This window comes from Schistocerca gregaria, chromosome 2, assembly GCF_023897955.1.
Source record: "Schistocerca gregaria isolate iqSchGreg1 chromosome 2, iqSchGreg1.2, whole genome shotgun sequence".
Lineage (NCBI taxonomy): Eukaryota > Metazoa > Arthropoda > Insecta > Orthoptera > Acrididae > Schistocerca > Schistocerca gregaria.
The window spans coordinates 887,304,280-887,325,752 of record NC_064921.1 but is presented as its reverse complement, the minus strand read 5'-3'; the positions used below and the strand labels follow the sequence as shown (position 1 = coordinate 887,325,752).

Below are 21,473 nucleotides of genomic sequence, written 5' to 3'. Positions count from 1 at the left end.
ATTATGTGATTTGCATCTGGATCAACGCTAAACAATCTTTAAAAAAGGGAAAACGACGCACCACGAAGCAATTATCAGGTTAAGCCGGAAATCGGTATATGTGATGCACATGTAAAGACAAGCAAATGATTACAATTTCAGAAAAATTGTTAGACTTATTCTAGAGAAAGAGCTTTGGAAATTGAGCAAGTGAATAACGCGGTGGTCTGCTTCTGGCCCATAGGCAAGCAGTTATTCGCCTCGTCATTGATTGATAGAGTTATTGCATGTCGACATGCGGGATATCCAATCAAGAGCAACTGCCAAGATGGGAAATATAGAATTAGATATTCTCGGTGTAACAAAGCAGCTTAACTCACTTAATAAAGCCAAGGCCTCCGGTCCAATGAGGTTCCTCTCAGAGTATCCTGATAAAAGAGCTCCATATTTAGCAATTATATACAACCACTCGCTCACAGACAGATCAATACCTAAAGACTGGAAAACTGCTCAAGTCACACCAATACCCAAAAAGGGAAGTTGAATTAATCCGCTGAATTACAGGCCTATATCACTAACGTCGATTTGCAGTAGGATTTTGGAACATATACTGTATTCGAACATTATGAAGTAACTCGAAGAACGATTTATTGAGACATAGTCAGCATGGATTCAGAAAATATCGTTGTTGTGAAACATGACTAGCTCTTTATACTCATCAAATAATGAGTGCTATCGACAGGGGATGTCAAATTGATTCCACATTTTTAGATTTCCAGAAGGCTATCGACACCGTTCCTCACAAGCATCTTCCAAGCAAACTGCATGCCTAAGGAGTATCGCCGCAGTTGTGCGACTGGATTCGTGATTTCCTGTCAGGAAGGTCACAGTTCGTAGTAATGGACGGCTCTGAGCACTATGGCTCTGAGCATTATGGGACATAACAAGTAATAGACGGAAAGTCATCGAGTAAAACACAAGTAATATCCGGCGTTCCCCAAGGAAGTGTTATAGGCCCTCTATTATTCCTGATCTATATTAACGACACAGGAGACAATCCGAGTAGCCGTCTTACATTGTTTGCAGATGATGCTGTCATTTACCGTCTTGTTAAGTCATCAGATGATCAAAACGACTTGCAAAATGATTTAAATATCTGTATGGTGCGAAAAGTGGCAATTGACCCCGAATAAAGAAAAATGTGAAGTTATTCACATGAATACTAAAAGAAATCAGCTAAATTTCGATTCCGCGATAAGTCACACAAATCTGAAGGCTGTAAATTCAGGTAAATACGCAGGGATTACAATTACAAATAACCTAAATCGGAACGATCACATAGATAATAGTGTGGGTAGAGCAAACCCAAGACTGCGATTCATTGGCAGAACACTAAAAAGGTGCAACAGGTCTACTAAAGAGACTGCTTACACCACGCTTGTCCGCCTTTTCTGGAGTATTGCTGTGCGGTGTGGGATCCGCATCAGGTGGGACTGACGGATGGTGTTGAAACAGTACAAAGAAGGGCAGCTCGTTTTGCATTATCGAGAAATAGGGGAGATAGTGTCACAGACATGATACGTGAGTTGGAGTGGCAATCATTAAAACAAAGGCGTTTTTCGTTGCGAGGGGACCTTCTCATGAAATTTGAATCACCAGATTTCTCCTCCGATTGTGAAAACATTCTATTGGCACCCACCTACTTGGGGAGAAATGATCATCACGATAAAATAAGAGAAACCAGGGCTCGCACGGAAATTAGTGCTCGTTTTTCCCGCGTGCCGTTCGAGAGTGGAGCGGTAGAGAGACGGCTTGAAGGTGGTTCATTGGACCCTCTGCCAGGCACTTTATTGTGAATAACAGAGTAATCACGTAGATGTAGATGTAGATATCAAGCCAAATTCTGTACATCTGGCGCGTTACGTCGTCATATCCCGAATTAGTTGGAGGGCGCTGCCTATAATGCTCCAAACGTTCTGAATTGGGAAGAAATCCGGCGACCTTGCTGGCAAAGGTAGGTTTTGGAAAGCACAAAAAGGAGCAATAGAAACACTAACCTGTGTGGGCCGGCATTATCTTACGTAAACTGAAGCCCAGGATGGCTTGTCAAAAAGGGCAACAGAACGGAGAGCAGAACGTCGTCGACGTACCGCTGTACTATAAGGGAGCCGCTGATGACAACCAAAGGGGTCCTACTATGAAAAGAAATGACACCCCAGATCATCACTCCTGGATGTCGGGCGGTGTGGCAGGCGGCAGTCAGGTTGGTATCCCACCAACGCCAGACCCGTCTTCACTGGTTACCGAGAGGGACTCATCACTAAAGACAATTCTACTCCAGCCAATGAGATTCAAGGCTGGAGATGTGTCTGGGGACGCACCACATAGTGGTGGGATACCAACCTGACTGCCGCCCGTCATACGGCCCGGCAACAAGGTCTAATGGTCTGGGGTGCTATTTCTTTCGTAGTACGACCCCACTGCTTGTAATTTGCGGCACCCTTACAGCGCAGCGGTACGTCGACGATAGTCTCCGTTTTGTTGTCCTTCATAGAAAACCGTCCTGGGCTTACTTTTTAGCCAGGTAATGCCTGTCCACACATGGCGAGAGTGTCTATCGCTTCTCATCGTGCCTCCGTGAGCAAGGTCGCTGGACTTGACACCAATTGAGAAGGTTTGGAGCATTATGGGCAGGGCCACTCAAACAGCTCGGGATTTTGACGATCTAACTCCCCAGTTGGACAGAATTTGGCACGATATGTCTCAGGAGGACATGCAACAAGTCTATCAGTCAATACCAAGCCGAATAACTGCTTGCCTAATGGCCAGAGGTGGACCGACGCTATACTGCCGTGCCCAATTTGTGGAGCTTTTCCTCTTGAAAAAAAAAATCTAATTTTCCTGAAACTGCAGTCATTTGTTTGTCCATACATGTACATCACATCTACCGATTTCCATACAATTCGGATAATGCTTTCGTGGTGTGTCTTTTTTTGTTTTAGAGTGTGCACGAACTCAAAAAGCACTCCGTCTTCAGGCCACGAGTAGCCTACCGGGACCATCCGACCGCCGTGTCATCCTCCGTGGAGGATGCGGATAGGAGCGGCGTGGGGTCAGCACCTACTAGTGTATTTTTTATTTTTACTGTAACAGCAATTTTCTCAGACATCAAAACAGGGTGATTTTTCCACATCAGACGTTAAGCTCTTACATAATTCTTGTCGATATTGAACGAACGTCCTTAAAACACAAGATATTTCACGAGAATCTTTTAGGTCTGTGCACCGACGTGATCACATACCAATGAGATGGTAAAACGAATCTATAAAGAGTTACAACAACAGATAAATGGCATCAGATCCAAGACTGAAGCTGTGACTTTAATTCAGATATACGGCATAAGCTAAAGAATGACTCCTCAGCGAGAAACTCTGGCTACGACGCAAGAAGGAAGCTTAGACCGTAACGTCCCGCTGAGAGCAAGGTCATTAGAGACGGATGACAAGTTCGGATTGTTTTGTTAAGATGGGGAAGGAACTCAGCTATGTCCTTTTCAAAGGAATCATACCGGCATTTTGCATGGAATGACTTAGGGAATTACGGAGAACCTAAATCTGTATAGCAGCACTGGATTTGAACCGTCGTCCTCCAGAATTACGACGCAAGTATGACGCATATCACATGTTAGGAAAATCTGTCAACAAGAAGAACATGTTTGTCCTTATCTTCAAGAAGACAATGAGTAAATGAAAAAAAAATGTACAACGCTCTTGGTTCGCTTCATCTCCCTTAGCATATGCAGTTCCAATCCCTGTTCGGCCAAGCACGTTTGGGTTTTACGTGGTTTCCATGAATCTCTTAACGCTTTGCCTCGCAACAACATGAGAAAATTGATCAGGAGCGAGTAGGACTCGCCCAAGGAGGATTCCCTTCAAACTTAATTATGTACATAGACTGTTCATCCATTTCGAGAGCCGAGGATGCTGAGGATTTGTGCCTCCTATCGAAACTGATACTGGAAAGGTATCGATTCCATGGATTCAAAGACTTTCGAGCATGTTTTAATTTCATGTTGGAACAAATGACAAAAGAAATATTTTTGTGCGATATAGTTACAAATTAACAATTTCGGATTTTTCCCCTTAACTTGTACCGTAAAACCTTTCATCTTGCCAAATTTCATGATTCTAAGTCAGCGGGAAGTACCCTATAGGTTTTGATTGGTGAGTTCGCAAGTATCAAAATATGTGATATAAATTGCCGAACCTTTTGATTGCATTGGCTTAAAATCTTCACTTTTGTACATCGCCAAGGGGCCGTAGAAAGTAATTTCAGGTTGATAAATCTACCAGTTCCTGGGAAAAAGGATTTTTAACAGACAAACAAAGTGATCCGTATTTACCGATTGAAGTACGGAACCCTAAAAATATACAATTTTAAAATTTTTCATAATCGTAGTCTTTGTTATCATAGTAAACAACGAATACGAGAAGAAATTCGAAAAAAGTAAGCACTCAACTGTTTTAAGGAGGTAGTTTCACATTAAAATTTTAATTTTTTTTATTAATTAACCTTTATTATCACAGTAACCAATGAATACAAGAAGTAATTGGCAAAAAGCAAACATTAAGTTGTGTTAAGAAAGTTGTTACACTTTGGAACAATTAGGACAAACAGTTTTTAACCATATATGATTTCATGATTTCATGTGATATATTTGAAAGCAAGTTAACATTTTTCCTAGACACAACCCCCCCCCCCCCCAATCACCAAACTTCCATGAGGTCACAATACCTAAGACAAACTGTATGGGCGTAAAACATAATAAATTTTGTATTAAAGCTACATACTGCCCTAGTAGTTCCACTTCGAAACCGCTCATAAAAGCAGTAGTAAAAACTCAGATTTCTGTTACAATAACTTTAGAAGGCAGCAGAGTATCAAGTAGGTAAAAAGACGAGGGCTAGTAGAAATCCTTGGGTAACAGAAGAAATATTGAATTTAATTGATGTAGGAGAAAATATAAAAATGCAGTAAATGAAGCAGGAAAAAAGGAATACAAACGTCTCAAAAATCAGATCGACAGGAAGTGCAAAATGGCTAAGCAGGGATGGCTAGAAGACAAATGTAAGGATGTAGAGGCTTATCTCACTAGGGGCAAGATAGATACTGCCCACAGGAAAATTAAAGAGACCTTTCGAGAAAAGAGAGCCACTTGTATGAATATCAAGAGCTCAGATGGAAACACAGTTCCAAGCAAAGAAGGGAAAGCAGAAAGGGCGGAAGGAGTATATAGAGGGTATATACAAGGGCAAAGTACTTGAGGACAATATTATGGAAATGGAAGAGGATGTAGATGAAGATGAAATGGGAGATAGGATTCTGCGTGAAGAGTTTGACAGAGCACTGAAAGACCTCAGTCGAAACAAGGCCCCAGGAGTAGACAACATTCCATTAGAACTACTGACGGCCTTGGGAAATCCAGTCCTGACAAAAATCTACCAGTTGGTGAGCAAGACGTATGAGAGACATGAAATACCCTCAGATTTCAAGGGAGTGCGACAGGGTTGTAGCCTCTCCCCGATGTTATTCAATCTGTATCTTGAGCAAGCAGTAAAGGAAAATTCGGAGTAGGAACTGAAATCCATGGAGAAGAAATATAAACTTTTAGGTTCGCCGATGACATTGTAATTCTGCCAGAGACAGCAAAAGACTTGGAAGAGGAATTTAACGGAATGGACAGTGTCTTGAAAGGAGGATATAAGATGAACATCAACAAAAGCAAAACGAGTATAATGGAATGTAGTCGAATTAAGTCGAGTGATGCGGAGGGAATTAGATTGGGGAATGAGGCACTTAAAGTAGTAAAGGAGTTTTGCTATTTGGGGAGCAAAATAACTGATTATGGTCGAAGTAGAGAGGATATAAAATGTAGACTGGCAATGGCAAGGAAAGCGTTTCTGAAGAAGAGAAATTTGTTAATATCGAGTATAGATTTAAATGTCAGGAAGTCGTTTCTGAAAGTATTTGTATGGAGTATAGCCATGTATGGAAGTGAAACATGGACGATAAATAGTTTGGACAACAAGAGAATAGAAGCTTTCGAAATGTGGTGCTACAGAAGAATGCTGAAGATTAGGTGGGTAGATCACATAACTAATGAGGAGGTATTGAATATAATTGGAAAGAAGAGGAGTTTGTGGCACAAATTGACAAGAAGAAGGGACCGGTTGGTAGGACATATTCTGAGGCATCAAGGGATCACCAATTTAGTATTGGAGGGCAGCGTGGGGGGTAAAAATCGTAGAGGGAGACTAAGAGATGAATACACTAAGCAGACTCAGAAGAATGTAGGCTGCAGTAGGTACTGGGAGATGAAGAAGCTTGCACAGGATAGAGTAGCATGGAGAGCTGCATCAAACCAGTCTCAGGTCTGAACAACAACAACAACTTTAGATATGTTTAGTAGTTCCACTGTCAGTGACCTCCTCAGTAAGGCCGCTATAAAGAAAATCGCATGTCACAACAAACTACATTCATGTAGCACAATCTCGGCTCCGACTGTTGCTATGAACGCTGTAAGTAACTGCTAGAAAGCCATACCTTCGTTGAAGATCCTTAGTGTATCACTAGAAGTCTCTGTCTTGCAACAGCATCGTTGGTTTCATGCTAAATGCACTATTACTTCAAAGCGAAGTTAATAAAATGGTGGTTTCAGGCAGAAATCACTGGCACTCAAAGGGTCAAGGGGAATTCCATGATGGTTACTCATCGTTCCACAGTCCGAAATCGTGCTCCATCTGTAACGACATAGTCGTCGATGGTACGTTACCCTATATACCAGAATTTTTTCCAGTACTGACGACCGTTACATTCTGCTAGAGATAGTATAATCTACAAACTTTTGATCTCAAGGTATTTAATGTTGAATATTCATTCTGTGCCCATGTAGGATATAGCCGCTCAGGAGCATAGGACTAGCCTAGAGAGGAAGACGAGAGATTTTGTGCTGTGTGTGTGTGCTGCCCACTGAGTGTTAGTGGTTGTGTGGTGTTCGCAGCTGGAGAAGGGCTACGTCACGGTGCAGACGGAGTCCGGGACACTGCGCGGAGCCGTGCGGGACACCATGGCGGGCACCCGCTACTACAGCTTTCGGGGAATCCCCTACGCCGAGCCGCCGCTGGGGGACCTCCGATTCCAGGCGAGTACAGCCGCGCACCACCTCAATGCGCCTCTACCAGCTGCACACATTTCGTTCGCTTCTTCAGTTACGTGTCTTTCTACGAGCGCCGTTCCATAATTAAATAGACAGAGCGCTGTGATTTATATACGCGGACTGAACCAAGGCAGCGTTTCGAACTCTAGTCTCCTGCTCATTAGGCAGATGCACTAATCACTACAGCACCCTGGCACAGTGGCTTTGCACAAATTAACAGAATACCCTAGCAAGTGTCCTTCCTCAATTCTTCACGCCTTAACCTTCTTGGTATTCCCCTACACTCGAACAGCATTGCAGAGGCTCTCGAATTGTATTGGAAACAGCACCTCAGCAACTATAGAAACGGGTGACCCTGTCTGAAACCCAGAAATTCAAATGAAACTATATGGTTCCAGAGACCTTTTCAATTCTCAAACATATACGATGTATGTACGCAGACTGAAGCAACAAACTAACGTTTGTTCCAATGCCAGAATTCGAACTCGAGTTGTCTGCTAAACAGTCAGATGTGCTAGCCACTACACGACCGTTCTCAGGTGTTGTATTCCAACAGAATGTCTATTCCAATAGGCAGGTACGACATGCATTCCGTTCCAAGCAAATTCGAAGCAGGGATGTAAATGAAGATCAGGAGGCACCCACTGCAACAGCGTTCTTGCCCTATTTTATCCCCAGCGTCATCTTTCTGGGACTGTGTTGTCAAGGTGGCCATACATATCCGTACAGCGGACAATCTTATCAACAGGGATGCAGGTTTTCAACTAAGCACCGCCTGGAATCCAGCACTGGCTGCCATTAAATCGAAAAAAAGGGAAACAAGAACTTCCGCTCCGTCAAGTGACGAAACGCGCAACTGAGGTTTAGTTCGGACTTTAACCACAGGAGCGTCCGGCAGCACAGTCATTGCCCACAGCGCACGCGCGGATGGCCTTTCTGCGGCCCCCAGCAGGGGCACCAGGAGCGCCGCTTTCCTCCAACTACCAGCGTCTTCCCGCGCACGCGTATTGCTTGCTCCCGGCATGATAAATTCCGTCGCCGCCGTGCGATTATCATCAGTAGCACCTTGCAGCAGTGATAACAGCAGCTACCACCACCTGACGATGTCGAGCAGTTGCATCGACGAAATATTGTGCGAGTTACACAATACAATCCGGAGGCAAACCCGAGAAGAGTATTTGCAGATTTTCAATATCTTTATTAGTTTAAAGTTTAGTATCCGTCGATAATTTATACAAGTAACACCCAGCAACGAATTTCCAAAATCTAAATGGTTCTTCCGATTTCGTTGATCTACGTGTCTTTAGAAAGCTATTAGTGTAAATCTAAACTGGTATGAATTACAGGCATGTATCTTAAATAATACTTGAGTTATTGGAGATCAAAGTGGCCACTAACTATCGATTGCGTCAGGCCATAAGTACTACACAGTTAAACGAAAGAAACGGTAGCAGCATGCTTATAAATATATTTATTCATCTATGTCTTTGTTTATATTGGATATATACTATTCATGAAGAAATAGTTAAATATTTACTGTGTTTTAGAAAGCACACAGACATTAGGCACTGGCCTACCTTTTGTTGCTATTCCTTTGATATATGTATATTTAATTTGTTTATGTATTTAATAATGTGTGTTAGAGCGTGTTTGTGGTCCAGCCGTAGGAACATTTATTTAATTTCAAGTTATTTAAAGGTAAATCCAGTATTTCGTATGTGTTTCAATATGTTTGTGAGTGCACGTTGGCTTGGAGACATGGAGGGAGCGCTCGTTACTAAGAGAGACGTATGGAGATTGGGAGGAGCATCGTTTCCGGAGGACACGAAGTAGTTCTGAGCGGCGCGACAGTTCTGGAGGTTACGGCACAGGACACGGAAAGTGCTGGACGCGAAGGCGCGACAGACGCACAGCCGCGGGAGAAGGAGACTGTGCAGCGGTTTGCGCGTGGTCGCGGCAGATAGAAATATATCGTAGAGCTGACTTGTGCACTTGTGAGATTTCCGTGGCTTCTACAGTGAAGATGTAGTGTGCGTTTAGAAGTGAATATCTCGCGAGCTATGTTGTTGTTCATAACTAATTACGTGCAGTAGGAATCTATTGTTTCCCTGTTATTCAACTTATATTTTATTTAATTGCTGGACCATCGACACCAATGAGTGTTCTCTAGAAATATACCACATTCTCAAAAGTACTTCTACGATCTACATTACATTCACAATTGCTGAGTGATAGGAACCTTTGACCATTCGATCCATGTTTACATTAATATTGTATATTGTAGACTCAGCAGTATTTGGCTTGTAATGAGGCAATTACGTATCCCAGCCCCTAGACAACGAAACCAGCCAAAACTTTTAATATTTCAACCCTGAGTCTGAGGGTACGTAGTTGAGGGCCACCACCACATCACTCATCACATTTTTCTGTTGCGAAAATCCGCACCGTGTACTTGTGACCTACTCGTTCTCTCCTAACCATGAGAAATTAACAGTTTTGTGCGCGTTAAATTCCAGTGCAATCGAATACTTAGTACTCTCCATGAAATTGCTGAGAACAAGCAGTAACACGAGTTTTTACTTATCTGCTAACCTCGATCCAACAGCGGATTCACTGTAGCCAATTCTCAGTCACCTCCTCCAGACTTTCGGATTCTGTACTAAACTAAAATATAATATGTTGGTCAGATATTTCAGAATCAAATGCAGAGATCCATCATCAATACGTATTTCATCAGACACAGTATTTATTTTTTATCGTGTGAGTATTCTTCCAGCCACTCTCTAACACATTTTACGTACGACTCATCGCAATTAAATATGTCTCGGAACTGACTACGAGTTGTAAAACACGACTGCGTAAAACGGTTTTTTCGCCAAAGATGACGTGATGAACAAAGTTGTTACATGTCAAAGACAAAAAAATTGTTAAACACTTAAAAATTAAAGTACTCTTTAACAAATTTGATTCATAAAAGAACTCTGAAAATTTGTACGGCAGCTTTAAAATGTAGCAACGTTTACAAAATATATTAATACAAATTCTCGTTTCATTTTTGAATAAAGTTATTAAAAAAAGCTTGGATGGACAGAACTGCACATATTTGTGAATCACCTAAACATTTGCATCTAGCAAACATAGATGGACAAAGTGACAGCCTACGACACGAAAATCAGTAAATGAACCGACCGATATCCCACCGCGAAGAAACGTTAACAATACTAATATCCGAAGAAAGGAAACTCTACATTGAACGTATTGGTCGCTCTGAAAGCAATATACGAGGTGCATTCAAGTTCTAAGGCTTCCGATTTTTTTTTCTCCGGACTGGAAAGAGATAGAAATATGCGCATTGTTTTAAAATGAGGCCGCGTTCATTGTCAATACGTCCCAGAGATGGCAGCACCATACGGCACATGGAATTTTACTGCCAGCGGCGAGAATGAGAACTGTTTTAAATACTTACAAGCGCGACTTTTTCCTTACTTGAACAGCGTGCAATCATTCGTTTTCTGAATTTGCATGGTGTGAAACCAATTGAAATTCATCGACAGTTGAAGGAGACATGTGGTGATGGAGTTATGGATGTGTCGAAACTGCGTTCGTGGGTGCGACAGTTTAATGAAGGCAGAACATCGTGTGACAACAAACCGAAACACCCTCGGGCTCGCACAAGCTGGTCTGACGACATGATCGAAAAAGTGGGGAGAATTGTTTTGGGGGATCGCCGAATGACTGTTGAACAGATCGCCTCCAGAGTTGGCATTTCTGTGGGTTCTGTGCACACAATCCTGCACGACGACCTGAAAATGCGAAAAGTGTCATCCAGGTGGGTGCCACGAATGCTGACGGACGACCACATGGCTGCCCGTGTGGCATGTTGCCAAGCAATGTTGGCGCACAACGACAGCATGAATGGGACTTTCTTTTCGTAGGTTGTGACAATGGATGAGACGTGGATGCCATTTTTCAATCCAGAAACAAAGCGCCAGTCAGCTCAATGGAAGCACACAGATTCACCGCCACCAAAAAAATTTCGGGTAACCGCCAGTGCTGAAAAAATGATGGTGTCCATGTTCTGGGACAGCGATGGCGTAATCCTTACCCATTCCGTTCCAAAAGGCACTACGGTAACAGGTGCATCCTACGAAAATGTTTTGAAGAACAAATTCCTTCCTGGACTGCAACAGAAATGTCCGGGAAGGGCTGCGCGTGTGCTGTTTCACGAAGACAACGCACCCGCACATCGAGCTAACGTTACGCAACAGTTTCTTCGTGATAACAACTTTGAAGTGATTCCTCATGCTCCCTACTCACATGACCTGGCTCCTAGTGACTTTTGGCTTTTGCCAACAATGAAAGACACTCTCTGTGGCCGCACATTCACCAGCCGTGCTCCTATTGCCCCAGCGATCTTCCAGTGGTCAAAACAGACTCCTAAAGAAGCCTTCACCGATGCCATGGAATCATGGCGTCAGCGTTGTGAAAAATGTGTACGTCTGCACGGCGATTACGTTGAGAAGTAACGCCAGTTTCATCGATTTCGGGTGAGTAGTTAATTAGTAAAAAAAAAAAAGAGGCCTTAGAACTTGAATGCACCTCGTACAGGGTGAGTCGCTTAAGAAGTAACACCCGCATTATTCCGTTGGCGATTGCACGTATCGACAAGCGGTGTTCGGCGAATCATAGCCGACTATGGCGCACATTTTTTGGTGCATGCACAATAATCACAACGTTTATACTGACCGAGATAATGAGGCAAGTACATGTTTTTTGAAGGGGGCGCTATACTTTTTACCATCATTCGAATGCTCTGGAAAAGTTGCGTATAGTGATGTAACGCATGTTGCTATTGTGATCCAAACTTCGCTTAAAAGATGCTGGGAAATATTGTACGACTGAAGGTCGAGGCGGTCGGAAGCGGCTGCGACCTGCAGGCCGGCTTGCCGTGTTCATACACGGCCTATGCTACGTAGGTAAATCCTCATCCGCCCTCTTTTAAGCAAAGTTTGAATCACAATAGCAACATGCGTTACATCACTATACGCGTCTTTTCCAGAGCGTTCGAATTATGGTAAAAAAAAAGTATAGCGTCCCATTTAAAAAAAACATGTACTTGCCTCATTGTGTCTGTCAATATAAACGTTATGATTATTGTGCATTTACCAACGTATGTGCCCAATAGTCCGCTATGATTCGCCGAAAACCGCATACCGATACGTGCAATCGGCCCCGGAATAAAGGGGGTGTTACGTCTTACGCGACTCACCCTGTATACGCTGCTGCAGTTGTTTATTTCTACTGTCTTTCGTTTTTCATCGTTGCATATTTCCTCAACTACCAGTCTTAAAGGCTGGTACCATACATTCACTAGCAGCTGAATTAGAGACACATCTTCACCTATTTCTGCAGTTCACCGTATGTTGTTTGAAGGGAGCTAAGTAGTGAGGCACCTTAATTTACTTCACTCGCTATTCAATTCGCGAATAGTAGGACGAAAAAAATACTGCCAATTATGTACTGAATGATACCGAATACCGCTAATTTTAGCGTCACGGCCAGTACAGGATATGTACTTGGGAGGAAGCAATCTGTTTATTGGTTTAGTTTGGGACGCTGGCTCTTGGAATTTTGTAAGAAAGGCCCTCTGTAGTCTTTCTCCTCTTTCTGGGGAGGTCTCGCACTGCAGTGTGTTGGAACTTTTCTGTGGCAGTCTGAAGGTGGCATAACAAACAAGCGACTAATCGGACCGTTCTTCTTTGGATTTTTTCTCTCTCTTCTGTTAATCCAATGGTTCTACACCGATGAACAACACTCAAGAACTGGAGAACAAAAGATACAAATCCTTCGTGCGTGAGCTACTCTTCTCCACGACTCTTTCATTAAATATGAATCTGTGGTTCATCGTCTCCTAAATTTGCTCCAGACAGATAGTCCTAAACAGTAGACTAGAACAGAATATTTGCTCACCTTTAAACTTGTGTGGCAACGACGTTGCCGCAGTGGGTACACCGATTCCCGTCAGATCACCGAAGTTATGGGCTGTCGGGCTTGGCCGGCACTTGGGTGACCATTATTGATCCATATGGAAAAAACGTAAATTAGTTACAAACCACGGCGTGCATACGATTTATTCGACTTCTAAACGTCACTACAGATATTCGGATTTAGGTTATGACATGTTCGATATGCACAATGGGATTTTCACTCAGCAGCGGAGTGTGCGCTGATATGAAACTTCCTGGCAGATTAAAACTGTGTGCCCGAACGAGACTCGAACTCGGGACCTTTGCCTTTCGCGGGCAAGTGCTCTACGAACTGTGCTACCGAAGCACGACTCACGTCCGGTACTCACAGCTTTACTTCTGCCAGTATCCGTCTCCTACCTTCCAAACTTTACAGAAGCTCTTCTGCGAACCTTGCAGAACTAGCACTCCTGAAAGAAAGGATACTGCGGAGACATGGCTTAGCCACAGCCTGGGGGATGTTTCCAAAATGAGATTTTCACTCTGCAGCGGAGTGTGCGCTGATATGAAACTTCCTGGCAGAGCACTTGCCCGCGAAAGGCAAAGGTCCCGAGTTCGAGTCTCGGTCGGGCACACAGTTTTAATCTGCCAGGAAGTTTCATGTTCGATATGCCTGCCATCACTGGCGGTGATATGGCGTAGACGAATAGCGTAATTTTGCACGACTCGTGTCGGAAATTCGATGCTGTGGCTGACCTCCTGAATGGCTGTTTTCAGCTCAGAAGTGGTTTTGTGGTTATTGCTGCACACCTTGTCGTTAATATAGTGCCACAAAAAGGAATCGCTATGTTCAGATTAGGATAATATGGCGGCCAATCGAGGCCGCAGAGACAGAATGCGGTCCCCAAAGTGCTCCTCCAGGACATCAAACACTCTCCAGCTTCGGTGGGGTCGAGCTCCGTTTTACATGAACCACCTCTTCTCGAAATCAGGGTCACTTTGGATAATGGGGATGAAATCATGTTCCAAAACCTTCACTTACCGTTCGGTAGTCTACATCTACATCTACATCTACATCCATACTCCGCAAGCCACCTGACGGTGTGTGGTGGAGGGTACCTTGAGTACCTCTATTGGTTCTCCCTTCTATTCCAGTCTCGTATTGTTCGTGGAAAGAAGGATTGTAGGTATGCTTCTGTGTGGGCTCTAATCTCTCTGATTTTATCCTCATGGTCTCTTCGCGAGATATATCTAGGAGGGAGCAATATAGTGCTTGACTCTTCGGTGAAGGTATGTTCTCGAAACTTTAACAAAAGCCCGTACCGAGCTACTGAGCGTCTCTCCTGCAGAGTCTTCCACTGGAGTTTATCTATCATCTCCGTAACGCTTTCGCGATTACTAAATGATCCTGTAACGAAGCGCGCTGCTCTCCGTTGGATCGTTTCTACTTCTTCTATCAACCCTATCTGGTGCGGATCCCACACTGCTGAGCAGTATTCAAGAAATGGGCGAACAAGCGTACTGTAACCTACTTCCTTTGTTTTCGGATTGCATTTCCTTAGGACTCTTCCAATGAATCTCAGTCTGGCATCTGCTTTACCGACGATCAACTTTATATGATCATTCCATTTTAAATCACTCCTAATGCGTACTCCCAGATAATTTATGGAATTAATGCTTCCAGGTGCTGACCTGCTAGTTTGTAGCTAAATGATAAGGGACCTATCTTTCTATGTATTCGCATCACATTACACCTGTCTACATTGAGATTCAATTGCCATTCCGTGCACCATGCGTCAATTCGCTGCAGATCCTCCTGCATTTCAGTACAATTTTCCATTGTTACAACCTCTCAACACACCACAGCATCATCTGCAAAAAGCCTCAGTGAACTTCCGATGTCATCCACCAGGTCATTTATGTATATTGTGAATAGCAACGGTCCTATGACACTCCCCTGCGGCACACCTGAAATCAGTCTTACTTCGGAAGACTTCTCTCCATTGAGAATGACATGCTGCGTTCTGTTATCTAGGAACTCCTCAATCCAATCACACAATTGATCTGATGGTCCGTATGCTCTTACTTTGTTCATTAAACGACTGTGGGGAACTGTGTCAAACGCCTTGCGGAAGTCAAGAAACACGGCATCTACCTGTGAACCCGTGTCTAAGGCCCTCTGAGTCTCGTGGACGAATAGCGCGAGCTGGGTTTCACATTACCGTCTTTTTCGAAACCCATGCTGATTCCTATAGAGTAGATTTCTAGTCTCCAGAAAAGACATTATACTCGAACATAATACGTGTTCCAAAATTCTACAACTGATCGACGTTAGAGATATAGGTCTATAGTTCTGCACATCTGTTCGACGTCCCTTCTTGAAAACGAGGATGACCTGTGCCCTTTTCCAATCCTTTGGACCGCTTCGCTCTTCTAGAGACCTACGGTACACCGCTGCAAGAAGAGGGGCAAGTTCCTTCGCGTACTCTGTGTAAAATCGAACTGGTATCCCATCAGGACCAGAGGCCATTAAGAAATATTGCATCGAATATTCCGTGGCTGGACATTGCACACCACATAGTCACATGTTGAGGGCGAAGATACTTCTCGATCGTGAATTGCGGATTCTCTGTCCCCCAAGTGCGCAAATTTTGCTTATTGATGAACCCATCCAGCCGGCCGGTGTGGCCGTGCGGTTCTAAGCACTTCAGTTTGGAACCGCGTGACCACTACGGTCGCAGGTTCGAATCCTGCCTCGGGCATGGATGTGTGTGATGTCCTTAGGTTAGTTAGGTTTAAGTCTTTCTAAGTTCTAGGAAACTGATGACCTCAGAAGTTAAGTCCCATAGTGCTCAGAGCCATTTTTGGACCCATCCAAATGAAAGTGGGCTTCAAAATGGCTCTGAGCACTATGGCACTTAACTTCTGAGGTCATCAGTCCCTAGAACTTAGAACTACTTAAACCTAACAACCCTAAGTACATCACACACATCCATGCTATAAGTGCACCTGTTGTAAGTAGGCTGTTTAGGTTTTTATGTTGGTAACGCCAAGTAGCGCTCTGTACGAAAATCACTGACTGTGCTGCGTGCAGTCTGTGGCTGGTTGGCATTGTTGGAATATTGGCTATTGTAGTGTTGGGCATTTCGATGTGAACAGAGCATAGCGTTGCGCAGTTGGAGGTGAGCCACCAGCAGTGGTGGATGTGGTGAGAGAGATGCCTGAGTTTTGAGAGCGGACGATCTGGACGTGTGTCCGTCAGAAAAAGGAAATTTGTAAGACTGGATGTCATGAACTGATATTTTGAACACTATTAAGGTAAATACATAGTTTGTTCTCTATCAAAATCTTTCATTTATTAACTATATGCCTATCAGTAGTTATTGCCTTCAGTAGTTAGAATCTTTTATTTAGCTGGCAGTATTGGCGGTATCTGTATTGCAGTAGTTCGAGTAACGAAGATTTTTGTGAGGTAAATGATTCATGAAAGGTATAGGTTATTGTTAGTCAGGACCATTCTTTTGTAGGGATTATTGAAAGTCAGATTGCGTTGCGCTAAAAATATTGTGTGTCAGTTTCGTGATGATCAGAATAAATAAAGAGGGAAATGTCTAAGTATGTTCAGTCTTGCTCAGCTGTTTGAAAATCAAATAAAGCAAGGGGTTTCCCAGCACTGTCATTTTATAAATTTTTTTAAGGGGACGTTTCAGTGTGCAAAGTTCATGGTTTGATTGATTATGCTTTATTTGAAGTTCATTGTGAATTTGGAGATGTAACTGAAGGTTTTAAAGCGTACGTGAGCGGTCGTTTCTGGTCATTATTGGTGTAATACTATCACAGCAGACAGGAGAATGACCGTTCGAAATATTTTCTGCCACAATATGTACACAGGGAACACAGAGATGCTACGTTTGTTTCAGAGATGAGAGTCAAGGGTGTCTGCCTCCTCTTTCTCGTAACTGAATTCTAGCCAACCTGCTTACCTCGTGTGTCATAGATGTTGGCCCAACAGGTTTCTTCTCTGCTGGCCACAGGCGCTAACGTTCATGCACTTAAACAGTGCATAATGAAGTGGTAAATGGGAAATAATTCAGTGCTATTAAAATTGAAGTTGAAGAGTACTGAGATGCCACTGGATTTGTATTTCTATAAGCCAAAAAACCAAGAAAACAGTTCTGAGAGCCAGTATATCATTAATTTTTTTAACAAAATTCCCGGTCATTAATCATTAGTTCCCGAGCACCGCAAAATCCAGAATCATATGATTCACACGATCTTCGAGTCAACATGAGATTGCACAAATATGTTTTCCGAGGAAAATATAACAATCAATTCAGTCTTTACTCGGAGTTGCACATCACACATTAGTTCGCATGTTGCCTTCTCGAAAGCTGATTGTAGACAGTCTTGCATAAACACAACATCGCACACGTATGTCATCCGAGGCAATTTTTCAGCAAAATGTTCCGTCCTACATGCGGTCAGGTTTTATACACGGCTCAAAAATGGCTCTGAGCTCTATGCGACTTAACTTCTGAGGTCATCAGTCGCCTAAAACTTAGAACTAATTAAACCTAACTAACCTAAGGACAGCACACACATCCATGCCCGAGGCAGGATTCGAACCCGTGACCGTAGCGGTCGCTCGGTTCCAGACTGTAGCGCCTAGAACCGCACGGCCACTTCGGTAGGCCTTATTTATTTAATCGTATGGCTAGGGCCCCCGTCAGGCAGACCGTTCGCCGGGTGCCGGTCTTTCAATTTGGCGCCACTTCGGCGATATGCAGCCGATGAGGACAGCACATCATCCAGTCCCTGGGCGGGGAAAATTCCCCGACCCAGCCGGGAATCGAACCCAGGCCCAAAGGATTGACAATCCGTCACCATTCAGGTAATGGGGGCGGACTATTACATGAATGAATAGTAGTGTAAAAACGATCTCAAGTATTAATTGTAAAATATTCATCTTCATCTCATAACCACCTAGGTCCCAAGCCTATTTGTAAATATTAAGTAACCTCTTAACGACCTGCTGCGCACACGACAAAGATGGGTTATTCACCTACTGCTCTGTCAAACGCTGCTGCAACGACCTTGCCGCAATAGCTCGTGGCTGGTAAGTCGTCGCCCTGGACACATTAGCCACGCCTCCGGCACCGCATTACGTGCTCAGCCTCTAGCTGTTGAGGCAAGGTAGTTGCTGCAACACATGATTGAGCAGTACGTAAATCGCATCACTGCCCACTGACATACAGCTGAACACGTAATAGCAGTTCTGAAGACGTGGCTAATGTTATACCGGGTGACGAATCACCAGCCACCGGCTGTTGCGGCAAGGTCGTTGGCGCAGTGCTTCACGGAGCAGTAAATGAATGACGCAGCGCTGGCAGGTACACGGCTTTGCATATGAGGTCACTTAATGTTTACAAACTTGGGACCTAGTTGCTTATGAGTAGGCGATGAATATTTTATAGTTAGTACTTAAATTATTGTCTTTACACTATTATCCAACCATGTAATTCATAATTTTGTAATTTTGGTTCTTTAGTAAGAATATTGAATGTGTCTAATGTTTGTATTGTTCAATATACAGGGTGACAGTTATTGAACTACAGTACTGGCCATTAAAACTGCTACACCAAGAAGAAATGCAGATGTTAAACGGGTATTCAGTGGACAAATATATTATACTAGAACCGACATGTGATTACATTTTCACGCAATTTGTGTGCTTAGATCCTGACAAATCAGTACCCAGAACAACCACCTGTAGCCGTAATAACGGCCTTGATACACCTGGGCATTGAGTCAAACAGAGCTTGGATGGCGTGTACAGATACAGCTGCCCATGCAGCTTCAACACGATACCACTGTTCATCAAGAGTAGTGACTGGCGTATTGTGACGAGCCAGTTCTTCGGCCACCATTGACCAGACATTTTCAGTTGCTGAGAGATCTGGAGAATGTGCTGGCCAGGGCAGCAGTCGACCATTTTCTATATCCAGAAAGGCCCGTACAGGGCCTGCAACATGCGGTCGTGCATTGTCCTACTGAAATGTAGGGTTTCGCAGGGATCGAATTAAGGGTAGAGCCACGGGTTGTAACACACCTGAGATGTAACGTCCACTGTTCAAAGAGCCGTCAATGCAAACAAGAGGTGACCGAGACGTGTAACCAATGGGACTCCATACCATCACGTCGGGTGTTACGCCAGTATGGCGATGACGAATACACTCGTTCAATGTGCGTTTACCGCGATGTCGCCAAACACGGAAGCGACCATCATGATGCTGTAAACGGAACCTGGATTCATCCGAAAAAATGACGTTTTGCCATTCGTGCACCCAGGTTCGTCGTTGAGTACACCATCCCAGGCGCTCCTGTCTGTGATGCAACGTAAAGGGTAACAGCAGCCATGGTCTCCGAGATGATAGTCCATGCTGCTGCAAACGTCGTCGAACTGTTCGTGCAGGTGGTTGTTGTCTTGCAAACGTCCCCATCTGTTGACTCAGGGATCGAGAAGTGGCTGCACGATCCGTTACAGTAATGGAGATAAGATACCTGTCACCTCGACTGCTAGTGATACGAGGCCGTTGGGATCCAGCACGGCGTTCCGTATCACCCTCCTGAACCCACAGACTCCATATTCTGCTAACAGTCATTGGATCTCGACCAACGCAGTTAGCAATGTCTCGATACGATAAACCGCAATCGCGATAGGTTACAATCCGACCTTTATCAAAGTCGGAAAAGTGATGGTACGCATTTCTCCTCCTTACACGAGGCATCACCACAACGTTTTACCAGGCAACACCGATCAGCTGCTGTTTGTGTATGAGAAATCGGTTGGAAACTTTCCTCGTGTCAACACGTTGGAGGTGTCGCCACCGGCGACAACCTTACGTGAATGCTCTGAAAAGCTAATCATCTGCATATCACAGCATCTTCTTCCTGTCGGTTAAATTTCGCGTCTGTAACACGTCATCTTCGTGGTGTAGCAATTTTAATGGCCAGTAGTGTATATGAAATAAAATCGTCATAACTTCTGAACGGTTTGCGTTAGGAGTTCAAACTGCACGGCTGGCCGCGGGGTATGATGTGAATTAGTATGCGAAGTATTTTGGTTTTCCGACGAAGTCTACTTTCGCCGGCCGGGGTGACCGAGCGGTTCTAGGCGCTACAGTATGGAACCGCGCGACTGCTACGGTCGCAGGTTCTAATCCTGCCTCGGGCTTGGATGTGTGTGATGTCCTTAAGTTAGTTAGGTTAAAGTAGTTCTAAGTTCTAGGGGACTGATGACCTGAGAAGTTAAGTCCCATAGTGCTCAGAGCCATTTTAGAACATGTGAGGAACGCAGAACCACTACTGCCGCCATTACATAATAAAACAAATGACCGTTTTATGTGAAGTCATGTGATTTCTACACAGGACAGTGAAGCTATAGCCAAGCTCAGTAATCACAGAGCTGGAGACTGTAACTTAACACGTATGCTGGAGATTGATCAGCCAAGTAATAGCTATCAAGTCATGGTAGCATCAGTGTCGGTTCGGCTGGTGAGGGCAACGGGAGGGCAGGCAGCTGGACTGTCACGGAAAACCACGCGGTTGCCGGCAAGCGAGCGCCCAGCGACTGGTAATCTTCATTTTTCCCTGGCCACAGGGGTCCGGGAACGGCAGTTAACGGTTTGGACAGCATGAAAAGCATCCAGGCCAGAATATGACTACTTCGAAATAATTCAAAATTCAATATTGATTCACAGTTTCATCATAACAAAAAAACCACATCAGTATATGCACAGAACTGAGGTGCAAATATGGAAACATTAATATTATGAATCTCACGAAAGCTACAGAAGTTAGGTAGTCAGATTAAATGAATCATCTTACAAAATTCATTAAAAGTTAACAACTGCATTGAGATAGATCACATTAGAGTAAAGCAGATATGAACAACTACACGATCATGAAAAAGCACTATAGACCCGCAATTAAGGCAGAATACTGCAAGATATATCAGCAAGATATGGAACGCTTCATGTGATCTTGACAGATAAGATACTGGGTGCTAGCTTAGGGCGCTAGCTAACACCCCTAAAAGCTACACATTTGTACATACTTCGTTTGTTTATTCGTTTAGTTTTTAATTAGGTGAGTCAGATCATCGTATTCCCCACAGTCACAAAGTAAATGAATGCAGCATAGCTGTTCCTACTTAACTCTGTAACATATGCCTAGATTATTACTTGATTGTTAGTACTTTTAATTAAATGATAATTCAGCCTATATTAAAGATATTTAATAAGTTTCCTTTA

The 21,473-nt window shown here is 43.7% G+C and overlaps 1 protein-coding gene across 1 annotated transcript in view; it reads left to right on the top strand.

The window, feature by feature from the left end:
• The window catches only part of LOC126335318 (esterase FE4-like), a 299,162-nt gene that overhangs the window by 120,666 nt on the left and 157,023 nt on the right, over positions 1-21,473 (top strand). Inside the window, exon 2 of the mRNA XM_049998474.1 lies at positions 7,040-7,180. Within this exon, the coding sequence (XP_049854431.1) occupies positions 7,040-7,180 (141 nt within the window). The remainder of the gene's footprint in view (positions 1-7,039; positions 7,181-21,473) is intronic.